The sequence below is a fragment of the Prionailurus bengalensis genome, chromosome C2 (assembly GCF_016509475.1).
Source record: "Prionailurus bengalensis isolate Pbe53 chromosome C2, Fcat_Pben_1.1_paternal_pri, whole genome shotgun sequence".
Lineage (NCBI taxonomy): Eukaryota > Metazoa > Chordata > Mammalia > Carnivora > Felidae > Prionailurus > Prionailurus bengalensis.
In genome coordinates this window covers 139,262,870-139,282,883 of record NC_057350.1, presented here as the reverse complement: position 1 = coordinate 139,282,883, position 20,014 = coordinate 139,262,870, and the positions used below count along the sequence as shown (strand labels likewise).

General features: G+C 39.2%; 1 protein-coding gene across 3 annotated transcripts in view; it reads left to right on the top strand.

Annotated features, from left to right (window-relative positions):
- Positions 1–20,014, top strand: part of ZNF385D (zinc finger protein 385D) — a 902,334-nt gene that overhangs the window by 666,135 nt on the left and 216,185 nt on the right. For all 3 annotated transcript variants that reach the window (XM_043595510.1, XM_043595512.1, XM_043595511.1), the window contains one exon: positions 10,462–10,601. In XM_043595510.1, the coding sequence (XP_043451445.1) occupies positions 10,462–10,601 (140 nt within the window). The remainder of the gene's footprint in view (positions 1–10,461; positions 10,602–20,014) is intronic.

Below are 20,014 nucleotides of genomic sequence, written 5' to 3'. Positions count from 1 at the left end.
CAGGGGAAGGGCAGAGACAGGGAGACAGAGTATCCCAAGCAGCCTCCATGCTGTCAATGCAGAGCCTGATGTGGGACTCGAACTCACAAACTGTGAACTCGTGACCTGGGCCGAAACCAAGAGTCACACACTTAACCAACTGAGCCACCCCGGCACCTCTTATTTAACTCATTTTAATGCTACTGGGAGAACACACTAAACCGTTTAAGCTCAGGAGATGTTTCATTAATACCACATTGACTACCTATGCACATTGGCTAGAGCTGGGACATGTTACATATAAACGTAACACAATTATGTCATGTAGGGAAAAAACAAAAACAGGAGGGAAGATATTTATCAGGCTTTGGAGGAACACATGCCCAGCACCATTGGCATAGCAAATTTCATGCAGGCAAGTCCCAGTTGAAAGTCACAGATCGTGGAAAACCAATGCCAAGTAACAAGACTTCAACATCATTTTTTTTTTCCCTCTCTAGAGTGAGATGACTAAAGCCTAGACATCATGAGCAAAATTACCCTGAGAGACAGATGTAGCTAGGCAGGTTTAACTGCCTACATTAGCTGGATTTCCGCACTTGGCTATTAGTGAAACTGCATTGTGAGACACTTTGTTTCATGAAATAAAAGCTTTGTGATAGCACTCTCAAAGATTATCAGATATTAATAAACATTCATTTGCCCCAGGACTGACCCTTTTTGCATCCTCGGTTTGAAGATGTGGTATCATTTTTATCCAAAGCACTCATTATTCATTACTATTGATTTCAGCATTAAACATTTTTTTAAATTAGGTTTCCCTTTGGGTACTATCATCATTGATCACACATGAAGATTCATATTGGCCATTGTCTTCTCCAGGAGTGGACAAGTAATCCTTTCTGGTATGATTGCAACAGTGTCTGCCTTCTGACAGTGCCCACATTTGGCTCTTGGAAAGTTCTCCCTAATTGCAGAAGGAGAAGAAACGAGGACAAAGCAAGACTTTCTCTCTTATCAGCAATGCATTCTGAAACAGACTATACCAGGCAACTTATCTGTAAATTACTCATCACTCCAAAATGTCGGCATTTCACTGTAGCTATAATGCCAATAGAACCTTCTGTGATAATAGAAATGCTTTCTAATTGCCATATACAACATGGTAGCCTCTATCCTCATGTGACTATTGAGCGTTTAGATGTGGCTAGTGTGACTGAGAAAACTGAATTTTTAATTTTACTAATTTTTAATTTAAAGTAGCCACACAGGGAGCACTGGGTGGCTCAGTCAGTTGAGCATCTGATTCTTGATTTCAGCTCAGGTCATGATCTCAGTCATAGGATCAAGCCCCACATCTGGCTCAGTGCTGAGCATGGATCCTGCTTAGGATTCTCTCTCTCTCTCTCTCTCTCTCTCTCTCTCTCTCTCTCTCTCTCTCTCTGCCCTTCTCCCCACTTGCATGCTCTTTTTCTCTCTCTCTCTCTCTCAAAATAAATATTTAAAAAATAAAAACATAGCCATACACCCTAATGACTACCATGTTGGACATCTTGGTACCAGAGCATCTTTATTATTACTTATAATTTATTTTGTGAAATTAAATGTTGGGAAATTCCTCGTGAGGAATTGGTACTGAATTGAGAGGAATTTTTCAGGCAAAATCTTTTGACTTCTTGGGAGGAGGTACTTGTCCTGAGTTATGCACCCTTTGACAGAAGGGCTGAAATACAGGGTTAAAAGTCTAAATCTCCTAACTCTGGCATTCCTAACAAAATCTTCTCTAGTGTTTCCCAGGCACCAGAAATTGTCATGAAAGTTAGTTAAATAAATGTGAGATTCAACTTTTCTTCTAGTGAAGACTTGACTCATGATATTGGCAATGAGATAATAACTTTGTCGTTTTTTTTTGTTTGTTTGTTTGTTTGTTTTTGTAATTTTGGTCATGGTGTTCACTGACAGTGACAGAGAAAACAATGTTAGCTAGTCCTTTGTAGGTTCCTTCCAAAACGAGTTTTGAGGTGACTTACTGGGATACTTAAATACCGCACTTAAGATGAGTAAATGAAGAATTTGATAAAGGGAAAATACAGCTTGCTCACATGTGTTTTCTGTCATGGTTAAAGATGGAGTTCTGACCACTGACTTGGGCTAATGTTTCTGAATCAGTGTTTCCAGAATGATGCTCCAGTCGCCCTGACTCATACCCCCATTCTCACCTCATTCCTCTCTGTGGTCAATCAAGAACAGGATGTGAGCTGAGAGCCACCATCCTGTGTGGCTTAGTGCTGCCACTTGCCTTGTGGATCCGAACTTGCTTTTAACATTTGAATTGACCTGCCAAGGACAAGTCACTTTAGACCAATGAGGACCTTCATCCTGAGGGAGAAAGTGCTGGGTCAACTTTCCAAAACCTAGTAGGTAAATCAACAGTGTAAACAGGGAGGAAATGAAGGCAATAAAAGAACAATTGTGACCAAATCACACTAAATTCATATTTTATTTCAAAATAAGTTTCTAGTTTTATCATTCACTTGGGAACCATATTTAAACAAAGATCAAAACTGAGTGGGAGTTGGGATCACTGTGTAAGGAAACATAGTAAACATACAGTTTTCTAGCCAGAAAGTTGAAAAATCATCACAACATTGTATTACCCAGCCAACAACCTTGAGTATTTGAGAGGCAGTAACACAAAGGAATACAACAAACACATATTTATTTTTCTGATTTGGCAAGTAGATGTTAAAGAATGCAAACTTGAGGGCTTTTGAAACATATTTGATATGATATGCATGGCCTTCTGGATTCTTTCTCAAATACAGGGCAGTGCCAGGATGTTCCCATGGTAGATAAATATCTGTGATAAATACTGAATATTCCCTTATCATAGCCTTTACAAGGAATGTAAATCAAAGGCTTGATTTTTTTTTTTTTGAGTAGCAATAAAAAATTCAAGATTTCTCATTTTAATGCATTACATCCAGTTGCTAAGGAGCTGGCTTGCCTTATATGGCAAAACTGACTTTGTAGAGGTTTTTTTTTGTTGTTGTTGTTGTTATTTTGTTTGTTTTTGTGGTTGTTTTAACTTAAAAGCTGTTTGCATCAGTGCTTTGAAAATTGTTCAGGTCCCTACTACTCACAACAAATTCCATTTCTTACCCGTGTGACTTTAGGTAAGATACTTTGCTTCCTGGAGCTTTTGGCTTTTGAGTTTGTAAATTGAGTATTGTAATAGATACATAGAAGAATTGTTGTGCATTTTATTCTTTTTTTATATTGTTATTTTTTTAAGTTTTTATTTAAATTCCACTTAGTTAACATACAGTGTAATGCTAGTTTCAGGTGTACAATTTAGTGATTCAACACTTCATTCAACACCTGGTGCTCATCACAAGTGCTTCCTTAATCCCCGTCACCTGTTTAACCCATTCCCCCCACCCACCTCCCCTCTGGTAAACATCAGTTTGTTGTTGGGCATTTTAAAGGAATTAACGGAGAGCCGAGCTAGTCCATGCAATTACTCAATAGATTTATAAAATGTAGCTATTATATTCTCTACGTTGCTCACTCCCGCCCACCTGGCTGGCAGATTTCACTAACCACAGCACTCCATGGCCAGTGTTTTGTGTCAAATCAAATTTTACCTTTATGCCCACAATCCATCATTTGTGTTTCAGTTCATGTTCTTGGGATCAGATGTAAATTTCTTGCCTACGGTCACATAGACCCCAGAATTCCTAGTGCACCTTTCCATTCCGTCCTGCGATGGATGGAATAGTGTTTCATGTGTATGAAAGTAGTTGCTTCACAAGTAACTACTTAGGACTTGGTATTATATAAAATGCTCTTGATGTTTCCCTGTTAGGAATGAATATTCTGAGTGGTTTAGTAGTTTAATCATAGGTCACTATTGAAATATATATATATATATATACACACACACATATACATATACATATATACACATATATACTATAGTTAAGTGTGTATATATATATACACATACAAATAATTATGTATTTAATACAAAAATTAATATGCATATATTTAATAAATAAAAGTATATAATTAAATTTGTATATATACATACATATGTATGTGTGTGTATATACACATATATATAATAAGGAAATAAGGAAATAGATACTATAGAAATTATTTATCCCATCAGGAAATCAGTTCTGAAGCCTACACTATTTTGAATATTTAATAGCATCAGCCCTTGATTATTTTGAACATCTGTGATTGATAAACCCTGAATGGATTAAATGCAGAAGTTCAAGGTTAAAGTGTTATGTTACAGAAAGAACACTGAGCACTCTGATGGAGCATTTCAGAATATTGATTGACAAAGTATCCTCTTTGTGAAGACTTTCTTTCTGCAGAGATCAAAATAAACAAAGTGAAGGATAGGAACATGCTTTTAAAATTGTCTTGATTGACTGCTTTCAGAGACCCGGTTTGTGTCTTCAGGAACTTGGAAATTTCCTTTGCAATTTATTAGGTTCATTAAAACATATATGCCTCACCCAGTGAGCACCAATATCGGGCAGGCATTGTGCTAGGCACTGTATGTATGTTGTCTCTAATATGATAAGCTTCAAGTAGCAACCAGTGTCTTAGAATTCCTCTGTTTATGAATTATTAAAACAGACATTTCCAAATTTATATTTTCATTTGATTTTCAAAAATGCAAACATTTGAGGTGCACATCTGTTACTCTGCCACATAATCTTTATTAAAAATACTCTGATTGGGATGCAAGCTGATGCGGCCACTCTGGAAAACAGTATGGAGGTTCCTCAAAAAACTAAAAATAGAACTACCCTACGACCCAGCAATTGCACTACTAGGCATTTATCCACAGGATACAAGTGTGCTGTTTCTAAGGGACACATGCACCCACCCCCATGTTTATAGCAGCACTATCAACAATAGCCACAGTATGGAAAGAGCCCAAATGTCCATCAATGAATGAATGGATAAAGAAGATGGGGTATATTTATACAATGGAGTATGACTCGGCAATCAAAAAGAATGAAATCTTGCCATTTGCAACTACATGGATGGAACTGGAGGGTATTATGCTAAGTGAAATTAATCAGAGAAAGACGAATATCATATGACTTCACTCATATGAGGACTTTAAGAGACAAAACAGATGAACATAAGGGAAGCGAAACAAAAATAATATAAAAACAGGGAGGGGCATAACAGAAGAGACTCATAAATATGGAGAACAAACTGAGGGTTACTGGAGGGGTTGTGGGAGGGGCTATGGGCTAAATGGGCAAGGAGCACTAAGGAATCTACTCCTGAAATCATTGTGGCACTCTATGCTAACTAATTTGGGTGTAAATTTTAAAAAATAAAAAATAAAAAAAAATAAAAGAACTCAAACCTTTCAGTTAAAAAATACTCTATTAACAAATAGGTTACTTTAGTATTTTTTCAAATTCACAAGTTTGTACTTTTGTAAATATACAACTGTCTTCTGAATAGACCAAAGTGATATTTAGTGTTTGCTCTATAGTTCAATTCTAAATTCTAAATATAAACTAACAGAAATAAATATACAAAAGGCACAGAGGAAATTTTGTGAGCTTTAATGGTTATCTTATTTACTTAATACCTTAATGTCTAACATTTGATACTCAATGATTTTTTTTAATTTTTTGACTTTAATGGTATATTAGAAATTTGGTATATAGAGAGATTAACTGCTCTGAATTCAGAATAATTTGTTAAGTTTAATTTGTTAAGCCTGTGTATGTTAAAATTTCCTAGCCTTTGATATATATGTTACTAGACATATATACACAGAGTTTCAAATACAAAAGGCATGAACTTAACATTTTTTCAGTCTCTACTCATGGAGGTTTCAAAATGCTTTCCTCAAATTAAGAGTACCAATATTTCCAGAAGTGTGACATTCCAAGGAATGAAGTGACACTGTTGGTAAACAGTAACAACAAAGCTACTCTTTTTTTTTTTTAAGTGTATTTATTTTGAGATGGAGGGAGAGAGCACACTTAAGAGCAAGAGGGAGGGGCAGAGAGAGAGAGGGAGAGAGAAAAATCCCAAATGGATTTTTTCAGCTTTGGGCTTGAACCTATGAACCTTGAAATCATGACCTGAGCCAAAACCAAGAGTCAGACACTTAACCAACTGGGCCATCCAGGGGCCCCACGAAGCTACTCTTTTTAACGTATGGAAATACCTACAAATTCTTTAGGTATTTTAATGCTTACTATTGTTAAGACAACTTCATAATAAGGAAAATAATAATAAACATATATTTGTATCCTAAATGCAATAATTTCTATTAAAAAAATGAAGACATGAAATCGCTATCTTCTCAAGAAGAATATTTTAATCTGCTTTACAAATGAAATACGTTTTATTTGCTGATTTTGATTTTGCGATATTGCAAATAATATTCTTGCTGCTGAGCCTGTACAGATTGGTACAAGGAAATATTTCAGGACTTAGCCAAATTTTAAAAGTAGAAATGTTAGTCATAGGGGTTCCTGGGTGGCTCAGTCGGTTAAGCATCTGACCTCGGCTCAGGTCATGATCTCACGGTCCATGAGTTCGAGCCCTGCATCGGGCTCTGTGCTGATAGCTCGGAGCCTGGAGCCTGCTTCAGATTCTGTGTCTCCCTCTCTCTCTGACCCTCCCTCGTTCATGCTCTGTCTCTCTCTGTCTCAAAAATAAATAAACATTCAAAAAAAAAAGAAATGTTAGTCACAGATCATTTTTAAGAGGTATCTTCAATTTTGTTCCTCAATATCAACACTATAGATTTAGAAGCATGAATCTATTTTAGAATAAAGCAAGTCAACATTTCACTTAGACTCATGAATAGTTATGCCCTGCTGTCCAAGTTCTTCTGGAAGTGGACTCTGAGACTTTATTGGGGAACATCTTCTGTGAGCAATGAGGCATGCAGGATTGGGCAGTGGGAAAAGTTGAACTGTGATGCAGTCACAACAGAGGCCTCCTTCTATCCTAGATTGTATGAGGAGGTCTGGAACTGAAATCAGAACTTCAGAGTTGTCTTGTCTTGAGGCAAAAGGGAGAAGGCCTGACGCCTGTTTTAATCAGTCCTTGCACTCTGGAGGAGTTTGAGCTTGGGTGAGGCAGCACCCTCCGCGCCCAAGGCGATGCATGTAAAGAATCTCAGGTGTGAGTCCTCAGCTCCCAGCTCTCCCAGGAGCTGGGGAAGGGGGTGTGGAGGCACACCACAGCATCCACTACACCTGTGTTTGCATAGCCACTAGCCACAAGTATGCACTGACATGTCCTCTGCTTTCCAACCATCGTCTTGGTTAATTAAAACAGGTAGGAAGAGATGGACTTAAATAGTTTGCCTAGGTTCCCTACATGTTATGACTCTTCCTTGATATTTTGTATCCCCTACTAAGGAAAACCCAGTGGCAACATTAAGAGAAGGTCTTGAATCCTTCCTCTTAAGTGTAAATGAAATACGCATCTTGGGGGAAGAGAGGTAGGAATTAACTTTACCAAGCAATCAACCAACTATGTGCCTCTGACTGTGCTGGATAAAATAAATAAGCTTCAACTGTCTCTTTAACCTTTTTGGATATCCTGAACTAGAGGGGGACTTATAATGAAATAATTACAAAATATGTTCCTGCTGAATTGCATTCTTGTAATTATAAGAATGGAATGTTTTGATGGAAGCTACATTAACAGCTAAGGAGTGTTCCAACTTATTTTTTTCCCTCTATGATATTATGTTAGTCCTTACCTAATTTCTGATATTTTTAAGCTCAAGCACGGTGATGGATGTAGATGAATACCTTTTGCAAAGCATGATGTGTCACTCAGATAAAAATCACATGAAGTGGGGCGCCTGGGTGGCTCAGTCGGTTGAGCGGCCGACTTCGGCTCAGGTCAGGATCTCGCGGTCTGGGAGTTCGAGCCCCGCGTCGGGCTCTGGGCTGACGGCTCGGAGCCTGGAGCCTGTTTCCGATTCTGTGTCTCCCTCTCTCTGACCCTCCCCCGTTCATGCTCTGTCTCTCCCTGTCTCAAAAGTAAATAAATGTTAAAAAAAACTTAAAAAAAAATCACATGAAGTTATTTATTAAAGCTCACTACTATTTGTGGACTCGTTAAACCATGTCACTGATACCCACCAAGGCATATTTACTTTGAGTTTTCTGAAGAGGTGCTGACCAAAAATTTATTTTGGTTCTTTAACTTTTTATCGAAAGAGAAATTCTTTTTTTTTTATTTAATTTTTTTTTTAATTTTTTTTCAACGTTTATTTATTTTTGGGACAGAGAGAGACAGAGCATGAACGGGGGAGGGGCAGAGAGAGAGGGAGACACAGAATCGGAAACAGGCTCCAGGCTCTGAGCCATCAGCCCAGAGCCCGACGCGGGGCTCGAACTCACGGACCGCGAGATCGTGACCTGAGCTGAAGTCGGACGCTTCACCAACTGAGCCACCCAGGCGCCCCTCGAAAGAGAAATTCTTAGCAATACTACACTCAAGACAGACCTATCACCAAAGTTTTATGGGTGCTGTAAGAAAGTTTAGACACCCGCACTCAGAATACTAACAGGTGGACAAGAAAACAAGTTTATGTTGTGCTTTGGTGACTGTGGACTTGTTATTTTTTTTGCTTTTATCTGTGTTTGTTTCAACATCTGCCCTCTATTTTCTGGCTTGTACTACTTTTTATTTTAATTGGTTGGCTGATTCAAACTTGCTGTGTTTGGCCTTGGTGTTGTTAAGCAATATTTTAAGAGGGAAGTGAAAAAGAGTGGGAAAAATACTGGTTTTGTTAATTTGGCTCCAGCTGGTTTTATACCTGGAAACAGGAGAGTAAATGGTTTTTCTGTATGGTTAATTAAATCTTGTGCTGATGGCTTCTGTTGTAGGTATTAAGTCACCTGCCTTGTTATTAAGTCATCCACTGGTCTAGTAGGGTTAGATTTGCCATCAGGGAATCATTTTTAGAATGTTTACTTTGTGTTCAGTAACTGATTGAGGACAGAATGATGCTCGGCGTCCAGCTGACCAGAGAGTTAATTGTGAGATTAAAAAATTTTTTTTTTCTATTTTATGTTTATTTATGTTTGAGACAGAGAGAGAGACAGAGCATGAGCAGGGTGGGGCGGAGAGAGAGGGAGACACAGAATCCGAAGCAGGCTCAAGGCTCTGAGCTGTCAGCATGGAGCCCAATGTGGGGCTTGAACTCACGAACTGTGAGATTGATCATGACCTGAGCTGAAGTTGGGGCTTAATGGACTGAGCCACCCAGGTGCCCAGATTGTGAGATTTTTAAAGGTTATTCCTATGGGTCTCACTCTACTTTGTTTTGAAAACAAAATGGCAGGCAAGAAAGTGGTGCAGACATGGGCCTCTCTTGTCTCATCTGTCTCTTAGAGTTCTTTTCCGTGAGAAAGGAAAACTCCCACTGTATTTTGTTTTCCTAATGCTTCTTGGATTTTCACCAGCAGGTTTTTACAGTCTGTTGCTTGCCTCTCAGATTAGAAGAATGCTGGCATATTTTAACGGTTTCCTAGGATTCAAACAGCCTTTAATTAACAGCAAATTGATGTTTTGGAATGTTACCAAAATATGGGAGACTGAACACTGGGATGTGCTTCTTTCCTTCCAGCTTCTGAGTGCACGGAGTCCTCTAACGGGGAGTGGGGGAGAGGGGTGAAGGTGCTCCTTTGCAAACAGCTGTTTGCCTACCAGTATGCAAAGGGTGTCTTTGTTGGCATGATATTCACACTGCTTGCTCATTGGTGGCCTTCTAAATTCCACCTACTCACGACTGGGAAGGAGGCAGGTAGTCCTTGAATGCTCAAAGCTGCGGGGTGCTCAACAGTTCAGGGACTGCTTGGTTTGTAGCTGGGTTCACTTGTTTTAATCTTCCAGTTGCCAGGGCAGTAAGGTATGGCTGCCTGTCTTTGTGGTTAAGTTTCTTTTCCATGCCAAGTTCATGTTATCTTGCTGCCAGAGTTTTGGACATGCTGGAAAAGAGCAGTTCTGTAAAATAATCGCTTAGAATTGATGCATATTCTGAGCAGAAGTTAGTTTTCAAAGAGAGAGGGCAGTGTGGTGGAAGGTGTTCCTTCTGAATCAAGGGATTTCAGTGAAGGGTTTGTTGCTGATCCAACCCAGAGCTTTAGGCAGGAAAGGAAGGACAGATTGGGGAGCATGAAATGTTTGAAAGGGTAACTGTTACCTACACAACCATGTAGTTATATCTGAGGAGGGGAAGGGAGAAGCTCAGCTGGTTCCCTCTGCCTAATGGCAGATCTGCTCATTGGCCGGTTTCCAGTTGAGGTCACTACACTCCATGGCCTGTTTTCTCCACTAACCCACAAAGCCGGCCTTTTGGGCTCAAAAGACGCCTCAACGTTTTTTGTTTTTTGTTGCTTTTTTTAACGTGCATCATGTCCCTGATGGCTCCCTTTGATGTCCTCTCTGCAGGTGGTACATGCCAGAGCCCTGCTCTCCCAGCCCTGGTCCGTCCACCAGCCCCTCCTCTGCAACCTTCGCTGGATATCAAACCCTTTCTTCCCTTTCCCCTGGACACTGCAGCGGTCAACCTCTTCCCCAATTTTAATGCGGTAAGTCTCAAGGTCAAATTTGCATATGTCACCGTGGTAAGTGCCTGGGGTACGTTTTTTGTTGTTGTTGGTTTTCTTTTTTGAGAGGGTTATTTTATTTTTTTGAGCGAATGCTCATATACATTATTGTGTTACTTCTCAAAGGAGAGTTTGCTGCAGCGGCGTTTCAATACAATATTGGAGGCTATGGGGTTCCTTTTTATAGCTGAGCCTTTGGGATTTGTTATGAACAATAAATTCATTTGGCCACAAGGTTGTAACTTCGGTGCAGAATGGAAAGGGGAGAAGTTGACCCAATAGCCATAAGACTGGTCTTGATTTGCCAGGGGTGAGTCAGTCACTACTTTTGTCTTACTGTATCAACAACAGATAAAGTGAATTATATGAAAGCCACTAAGTAGCTGGCTGCCTGGTTACGTAAGGTCTCCAGAACCAGGCTCCTTCAAGGGAAAATTAAAAGAGGTTTAATCTGGGGCGCCTGGGTGGCTCAGTTGGTTAAGCGTCTGACTTCGGCTCAGGTCATGATCTCGCAGCCGGTGAGTTCGGGTCCCTCATCGGGCTCTGTGCTGACAGCTCAGAGCCTGGAGCCTGCTTCAGATTCTGTGTCTCCCTCTCTCTCTCTGCTCCTCCCCCACTCATGCACTCTCTGTCTCTCAAAGATGAATAAATGTTTAAAAAAATATTTTAAAAAAAGAGGTTTAATCTGATTGCATTGGTCTTGAGTTCATGTCTCCCCTTTAGTGTCTTTCTGGGTAACACTGACAATTCCATTATTTTGTTGGCATTTATCTAAAGGAAAACCTAATGAATTTGTTGTAGAGAACATTATAATTCAGGTAGATGTCTAAAAACATAAACATGTTCCTTCTATCTGGATCCTGCACTTTAATTTTCAAATCTGTTGCCACTTTTCTGATTTAATAAAGAGGACCCTGAAAATCACAATAATGATACATTCCATTTGAAGAGCACTTTTTTCCTCCTTAAAACAACTCAGTGTTCTGGTAGTGGGAGTTTTTTGGTTTTTTTGTGTGTGCTTTTTCCTTCCTGCCTTGTCACAGTTGCTCAGTTAAGTCTTGCTTAAATTGCTTTATGTTTTGGACTTTGCCAGTGGCCTTCTCAACAAACTCAATGACTTACTTGCTTCTATTTTCACTCTTAGCATGTCTTTATAAGTTGACAGATTTCTCATATTCATCATCATCTCTCTTTGTACAAGCCATGAGAGAGTATTGTGATGATGAAAATAGAAATAAGGGTTGAAAAGGTTAGAAACCAGAAAGTGACTTTTTTTCCCCCTAATGTCATTTGATTCAGATTTCAGCAGTTTGTCATAATGCAGGTTTGAGCTTATCAATGACAATGACGGGATGTGTCAACACACCCAAAGCAAAGAGGATTAAGATGGGAGGTCACTGAATGCCCAGTGACCTAAATAATACAGATTTCTTGTTGTAACATCTTGTTCCCATGATGAAATTTTAAAAACTTTCCCACAATTAGATCATTCTCTTTCAAGAGACACAAGTGGGTCTTGTTTTCTTTAATAATACTTCATCGGGGGGACTTCGGTCACGCCAGTGAGAAGGTATAGTTATATGCTAGTCCTTGCTAAAGGGCAGGAGACAATCAGCATGATCACTTTGTTCTTTTAGGGGTGAGGGATTTTCCATGGAAATCTTACTTTGAAATTGATGGAGCATAAACGGAACTGCATAAAGATCATGTTTCCAAAGTAGAGGTTTCTAATCCAAGGCGTTTCAAGAATACTAGAGAAAAAAATTGCTCAGCATCAAATTCTCTGGTTTTTTAAGTGACCACACAGAAGTCCCCTGGGTTCCCTTTCTCTGCTCCTCTGTTAAGTGGCTTCCTGGCATAGTCTTGCTTCCCAGATACCCGGAGATGATCCATCAAGGTGCTTTACCTGGCCTCTGAGACCACTTGGCATCCTGTCAGTTCGGTCTCATGTCAGCTTTAGAGCAGTTGAGGCGAAGTTCCTGGAAGGCTGTAAAAAACTGGGCTTTAAACTTGCGATTTGCCAGTTGAGAAACATTAAAAGCAAAATGATTAATTTGATGGATGTAAGTATTGTTTGTCATAAAAAAATATGAGTGATATGCTCAGCTATTAGACACTGAGCAGTCTCTTTATCCTCGTGACTACTGTTTCCTCCTCTTTAAAGAGAGTGGACCTACTACTCTCTTCCTTTGGGGATTATTTCATTCAAATATTTGAGTTTTTGTGGCAAAGGAGGCATTGTGTGATGATCAAACTGGACCCTGCAACTAGACTGACTGCATTCAAATCTCAAAGTTGCTTCTTAACCATCAATACAATCTTGGGTAAGTGACACAACCCCATATATCTCAATATCTTCATCTGTAAAATAGGATTAAAAATTAACCTACTTCTTAGGCATGTGGTAATGCTTGTGTGGGTTAAATAATGGAGAACACCACTCGACCCACAGCAAGCACTATTTGAGTGATACGTAGTATGTTCATACATAGCCTGTAAACTCTTGTTGGTTTGAATGTGGCAGTTCATTGACTGATTGCAAAAGTTTGGCTTGATTCTTTTTCCTCTATGATGAATTTTGACTTATGTTTGTATTTGCTCCATTTAAGGGGACCCTCTGTTGCTGCACACCTTAAGTTATTTCCTTTCAGTGCTAGTCAAGCAGCAGTCAAGCAAGGATTAAGCCACTCCTTGCTTCATACTGAGGAGAATGGTTGCAAAGCCCATAATCAGGTGGCTTTGGACTCAGAGTTAGTATAGAGCACTTCTATAACTAATAGCCTGACTTCTTGATTTTGTAGCAGGTATGAATCTCAATCCATGAATTCAGGGTGTATGAAGCATAATTTTTTTATGCAGGAATAAATTTTTTATTCCTGAATCAAAAGCCCATTTTATAATGAAGGGAAATGCAATTTAATTCTGTTTCAGGGTGTGCTGTGGTTCTGGAATGTAACAGGATATCCATCCAGCCCTTGGTGGGAAACTACCTCTGTTCACTAAGCTCTTTATCCACATAGGCATTCATAGATGGTCAGCACCTGGTTAGCATGGCTGTTTAGGCCCCCACCTTCCAACTTTGGATACACAAACTTTGCATGGCTGTTGGTGGTCCCTTCTGCCTAAATGTGCCAAATTACTCTTATCTCTTTGCCAAGAAAATGATGAACCATCTGCCACCCAACAACCTTCCCACATCTGACCTTCTCAAAACAAGTTCCTAAGAATCACAGACTGACTGCCTGTTATATTCCTCTATTTAGGATATGTGTATGGAATTATCTGTCTATTGGGAGTAGGGTGGGGCAGAATGGGGAAAGAAAAAAAATATGTGAAATAAAATCAGGAAAGCATAAATGGATATCTCTGATTATCATCCTTCCACAAGAGCATAAGCCACTGGGTTTGGACATTAGCCGAGAAGAATAATGAAACATCTGTAAAACTATGCACAGTTAAAAAGGAAAGGAAAACAGGTGTAGAATTTGATCTTAGATATGGATATAGAAGAGGCCATTCGATAAAACCATTAGGATCCCTTGGTCTACTCAGAGCCAACTTTTGAAGAATAGCAACAGAAACTGTTCTCTTGACCTGTTTTATCATGGATGTTTTATCATGTATGTTTCAGTAGCTTTGAGACAAGAGAAAGCTTTCCTTGAATTTTCCTCATGTACCCCCTGTACTGCCCCTCAGTCCCTTAAGACGTTGGAGTCTCAGTGCTTAGGACCATTCTGATCCCAATGATAGTATTCTGCATCAGCATTTCTTGAAAGGAACCAATCCTAGAAGTAGGTAGGTGATGTTTAGGAAAAGAAATATTAGAAAGTGATATGAGCTTGGTTCATTCTATCAACTGCTATTTTTTTTTAATTTTTTTTCAACGTTTATTTATTTTTTGGGGGGACAGAGAGAGACAGAGCATGAACGGGGGAGGGGCAGAGAGAGAGGGAGACACAGAATCGGAAACAGGCTCCAGGCTCTGAGCCATCAGCCCAGAGCCTGACGCGGGGCTCGAACTCACGGACCGCGAGATCGTGACCTGGCTGAAGTCGGACGCTTAACCGACTGCGCCACCCAGGCGCCCCTCAACTGCTATTCATTAAGCATCTATTATATGGCGGGAATAGGGATAACAAAAATTATGTTATGACCTCTGCCATGAAATAATTCAATGTATAAAGGATGTTAAGCAAGTAAATATTTGTCTAAGTGTATAGAGTGCAAGGGCAGGATGGGAACAGGAGTGGAAGGAAGACTGTGTGGTTGGCGTAGTGAGGGTTTGATGAGAAAAATAGAAACTATTCTAGGCATGCAAACAGGAAGGGACTTAATATAAGGATTTAGATGATAACAAAGCCTTTGTAGGTGGTGGGCAGTAAAACAAAGGTCAGGGAAGGCTGTTGTTGGCTCTCAATTTCTCTGCTTCCTTTCATGGAATCAGGAAGTTGCAGAAATACAAGATGCCCAGTAATCCCAGTTACTTTCATCCAGATGCCATGAAATGCCTCTCTTTAGTGAGATCCATGCCTGAATACTGCTGGCAGACACCTGTGGGAATGTAACCTTCAGGTTTCCAGTCCTTGTGCTGTAAGAGGGAGCACAGAGGGGAGAAGGCAGTGCTGAATTGCCAGCAGACTTGACATAATGGCAGAATGGAAAGATTTATGCATCATCAGAAAACTGGAGCATGTCTGCAATCATGGGCAAGAGGCTAAATCCATTGGAGCCTCCATGTCCTGTTCTGTAAAATGAGAATGACTAAATTTCTCTTAGGTTTGAGGGATAGCTGACTGTTAAAATGCTGGAGATTGATGCTGAGAAGTGGCTTGCATTACTTGGGATGTTGTTTAAAATGAGAGCTGATCATTTAAAAATGCCTATATTCCTTGACAGTTTTCTCCTTGAGTCTCAGAGTTGCCCCTTTTCCTTTTCTTTAATGTATTTTCTTCATACACTGATCAGTGGTTTAGCAATAATGAACCTTCAACGTGTTGTTGAAACTGTGTAGCTTTGGGGGGATGTGTTACTGGGGACTGACTATAAACCTAATCCTGTGCTCCCCTTCCATGGCTGTGTTTCCTATTTGCATAAAGATTAAATGGGTAAACTGACATGATTCACCTGCAAGTACCAGATTCTCAGTAAATATTGAGGTCTTCCAGGAGGTGCATGGAAGAGAGTAAGGTCACATAGAGGGCCAAAAGACATAAAGGTGGGCAGATAAGGAGGAGTAACTATTTTGTTTTCAGTTAGCTTGGGCTAATATTCTTTTGTTGTTGTTGTTGTTTTTCAGTAATCTCTACATCCAATATGGGGCTCAAACTCATGACCCCCTAGGTCAAGAGCCACATGCTCTTCCTACTGAGCCAGCCAGGTGGCCCATATTCTTTCACATTCAAAAAATGTAAATTAGTATAGAAATGTTGACTCTGTGTTCCTCCTCTGTGTGATATGATTTCATTATGGGAGAGGGAGCCAAGCAGAGAGGAGGAGCGAGGTAAAGAGAGATCAAATCTTACCATCCAACTCTGTACTGATTCTTCCTACTTCTCAAAAACAACTACCCTAGACACTTGAGTGTGGTGTTAGTTGGAGTTCAGAAGTGTTATCAGTGGTGGGGAGGGGGACAGGAAAGTGAAATGGATGTGATTTATAACAGCATTTCTCATACTTTACGGTGCATGTGAATCACTGGGGGAATCATTTCAAAATACAGGTTCTGATTTAGTAGTTCCGGGTTGGGACCTCAGATTTTGAACATATGTGAGTAGGGAAGGGGAGGGGAAGCCAGGGAAATGATTAAATACACTGGACAGTTCTTATACTCCTGGAGTGTATTTCTTCATTCATTCACCAAAGTTTACCGAGGACCAATGGTGGGCTAGGCCCTTCAGATTCAGCAGTAAAACTAACAGGCTAAATTTCTGTCATTGTGGAACTTATTTTCTGGTGTTTGTGTGCTGGGGTATTAGGGAAGTTTGAAGTATTGGAGGAAGAAGAAGCAATTCATCTCTTACGCAATGATTTGCTTGTTGGACATTTACTAAGCACTGACTATATGTCTGACACTGTAGCAGATAATAAAAATGCAAAAATAAGGAGGAGGAAGAGAAGGTAAAAGAAGAAAGAGGAGAGGGGGAGGAGAGGAAGTGGAGGGAGTGAAGGGGCAGGTGGAAGAGGAGGAATGGTCCTTGTGTCTATAGTATTGACATAAGTTGATTAGTCACTTCTTAAAACAGTCTTCTATCAGCTACTGGTAAACATTTAGATTTTAAAACACTACATTAGACAGTAGAGTTTATGCAAGCAGTAACCCTATCTATACAGTTTGCTTCACTTGTTGAAAACTGTGGTGCATTACTTAAGTCATTCTGTAAAGGATTCTGTAACTAAATGCTTAAATAAAATCCTTTGAATGTAAATGCTCCCTGAATTCAAGGGAAGTTGAAGTCACTTGGAGGTGGCCAAGGAAAGCTATATGGAAAACATTAAGGTTTAATTGGGGAACTGAGATCAGTTCCATGTTTATCTTGTTTGGTAACGTAATCATAGTACAGAGCCTGGAACATTGCAAAGACTCAACACACAATTCTGGAATTGTGGATGGATGCATGGATGGATGGATGGATGAATAGATAGATAAATAGATGACAGAGAAAATGCATGATAGATAATAGAAGAGAAATAGCCATTATAGTTGTACCATAAGAAACAGAACAGAAAATCTAAGTACTCACTGTTTTCATACACAATTTCCATTTAACCAACGTTATTAATTTAAGGGATTATTAGGAAACATAAGCATGCATAGCATCAAACCATCCCGTTAATTTTCATCCATAATTTTATGTTGGCTCATGTGTTTATTTACTCTGGTTATATGGAAGAACAGTGATGTTAAAATCACAGTGGTTGTTTATAGAATGTCCTCTAAAACTAGTCTTTTATGATATTCCTCAACTGTTTCATATGACTCCAAAAGGACTTTTACCATAAAATATTGGTGAGGCACTTTATGACTCTAAAAGGACTTCATTAAGTGTCTATAACACATATTCTACAGCTGTGGCTTACATATGCATTTATAATATCATAATAGGTGAATGACAAAAATACAGAAACCTAAAGAAGAAATGTCAGATTGAAGTTTTTGTTATCTTCAGATATATACCCTTCAAGATCTTCATTTCCTTCATCTTTAAAATGCAAACACTACCATGTGTAATGGCACACATTGCCTACTTTCCTTTCAAAAATTATTCCTTACTGTCACTTTCCTCTGTGGCTCTGTATTTTGTTCCAGATATGGAGATGCCTCCCATCACTCAGCAAGTGTAGCAGTTAGAGAAACAATAGTTAACCACACTTGTGTTTGTTTTTTAGAGATATTAATTAAATCCAGTTTATATGTTAGTAACTGCTCTTACTAAATGTCTACAATTGCTGCCATCCCTAAAATAGGTAGGCAGCCAACTGGAAATTATGAGTAGAAGAAAATAAGACTGTCTTTCTTAGCCACAATTGATAGAGGATGTGGAAATTTTTCAGGTGAATAATGACATAGTAAATATAGTATTGATTGCTGAGTTCTTTGTCCTTTGAAGACAGAGATAGCAGATTGCTAGCTAGTTCTGTGCATTAACTGTGTCATATTTGTATAGCAAAAGCCTCTTAAGAAACATCTACTTATGAGGTCTTTCATTTTATGTTTTCACACTGAAATACAGAAGCTTATTTGCCAAACCCTCTAGCTTCCTGTGAAGCCAAAAGCTGTAAAAGTCAAGCCTACTTATAAAACTCCAAAACGCAAAATGACTTAAATATGAGTATCTCGGCTTGAAAATAAAAGGCTAATAAACAAATACACAATATACAAATAGTTTCCTCTTTTAATCCTTGCTTACTCTTTGAACAGGTAACGCATTCTCCTGTGATTCAAGATGTAAAAAGAACAAAAAGGTTTCCCTGACTGTTCTTCCCTTGCCGCTCAGTTCTCCTCTCTTAAGTGACAATCAAGGTGGTCAAATATTTTTATTTCTATTTTTCCAGAGATAGACATTAAAGATGTGGCTTAATATACACCATATGCTTGCTTATTTTCCTTTATCAGTCAATCTAATCATAACAGACTGACACTTTGCTCTTGCAAAGAACATATTTGACCTGTTTCCTAGTCTGAATTTCTTACTAACTGTGATTCTAGGTAAAGAGGAGGACCCAGATAAGAGCCTGTCTAAGCTCTGAGTTTATGGGATCCAGCAGCTCTTTCGGAGATCCCTGCTCCACACTGAGATACAGACATTTCAGAAATGAAATAAACTTTTTAGAGTCAAGTTCTTTCTATTCCAACTCACTTATTTTACAGATAAGCCTAAAATAATTGAGGGACTTCCAGCTTCTTGGGTAGTAAGTGGCAGAAAAATTTGAGACTCATGACTTCTGTTTCATGAAGATGCTAATCACTAAGTCATGTTATGGTTTGAATTGGGTCCCCCCAAAATTCATAACACATAGTACCTTTGAATGTGATCATATTTGTAAGTAGGGTCACTGAAGATGACATTGAAGATGTAATTAGTTAAAACAAGATCATTAGATCATTAGAGTGAGCCCTAACCCACTGTAACTGGTATTCTTATAAGTGGAAATTTGGACACAGAGATACATGTCCAGAGACACAGGGTGAACACCATCAACAGGCCAAGAAGACAGGTCTAGAACAGATCCTTCCCTCACAGCCCGAACATTGACACTTTGATTTTGGACTTCTGACCTCCAGAACTGTGAGGTAATACATTTCTGTTATATAAGCCACCTAGTATGTGGTATTTTATTATGGCGGCCCTGGCAAGAAAAGATTTTTAGAGCCATCTGATTTACCACTCTCACTTGCCAGACTCTTTACTATAGGGTTTCTGACAACTTACAATCTATCTTTTTACTTGACTCTCCGCAGTGGTTGTAAGTCGGTCTTCCCCTGGGGCAAAGAGAGTCCCTACACCATAGGTCATCTACACTGTAGGGAAGTTTTCTTTTAGGAGCCAGTTCAGGCTCCCTGGAACTCCTGTAAACAAAGGAAAAATATAATTCACAATATATTGTTTTTTTTTAAATAAAAAGTATGTATTATCATGAACTGAGTGACAAGGGCTCTTAAGGAAGGCAATTTTACACCGACCTTTTTAACAATATAATTTCGCAAGAGTCTTGGATGCTATAGCTATTATCTGAATAACATAGGTAAGGAAACCTATAGGTGAGAGATAAAATAGTTTACCCCAAATCACGCAAATAGTGACCAAATCATGGCCAGATTTAGGTTCAGTGATCCAAGTCCAGTGTGATTTCATCTATAACAAAGCTAACAGATCTCTTTCCTGAAAACAGTTGTG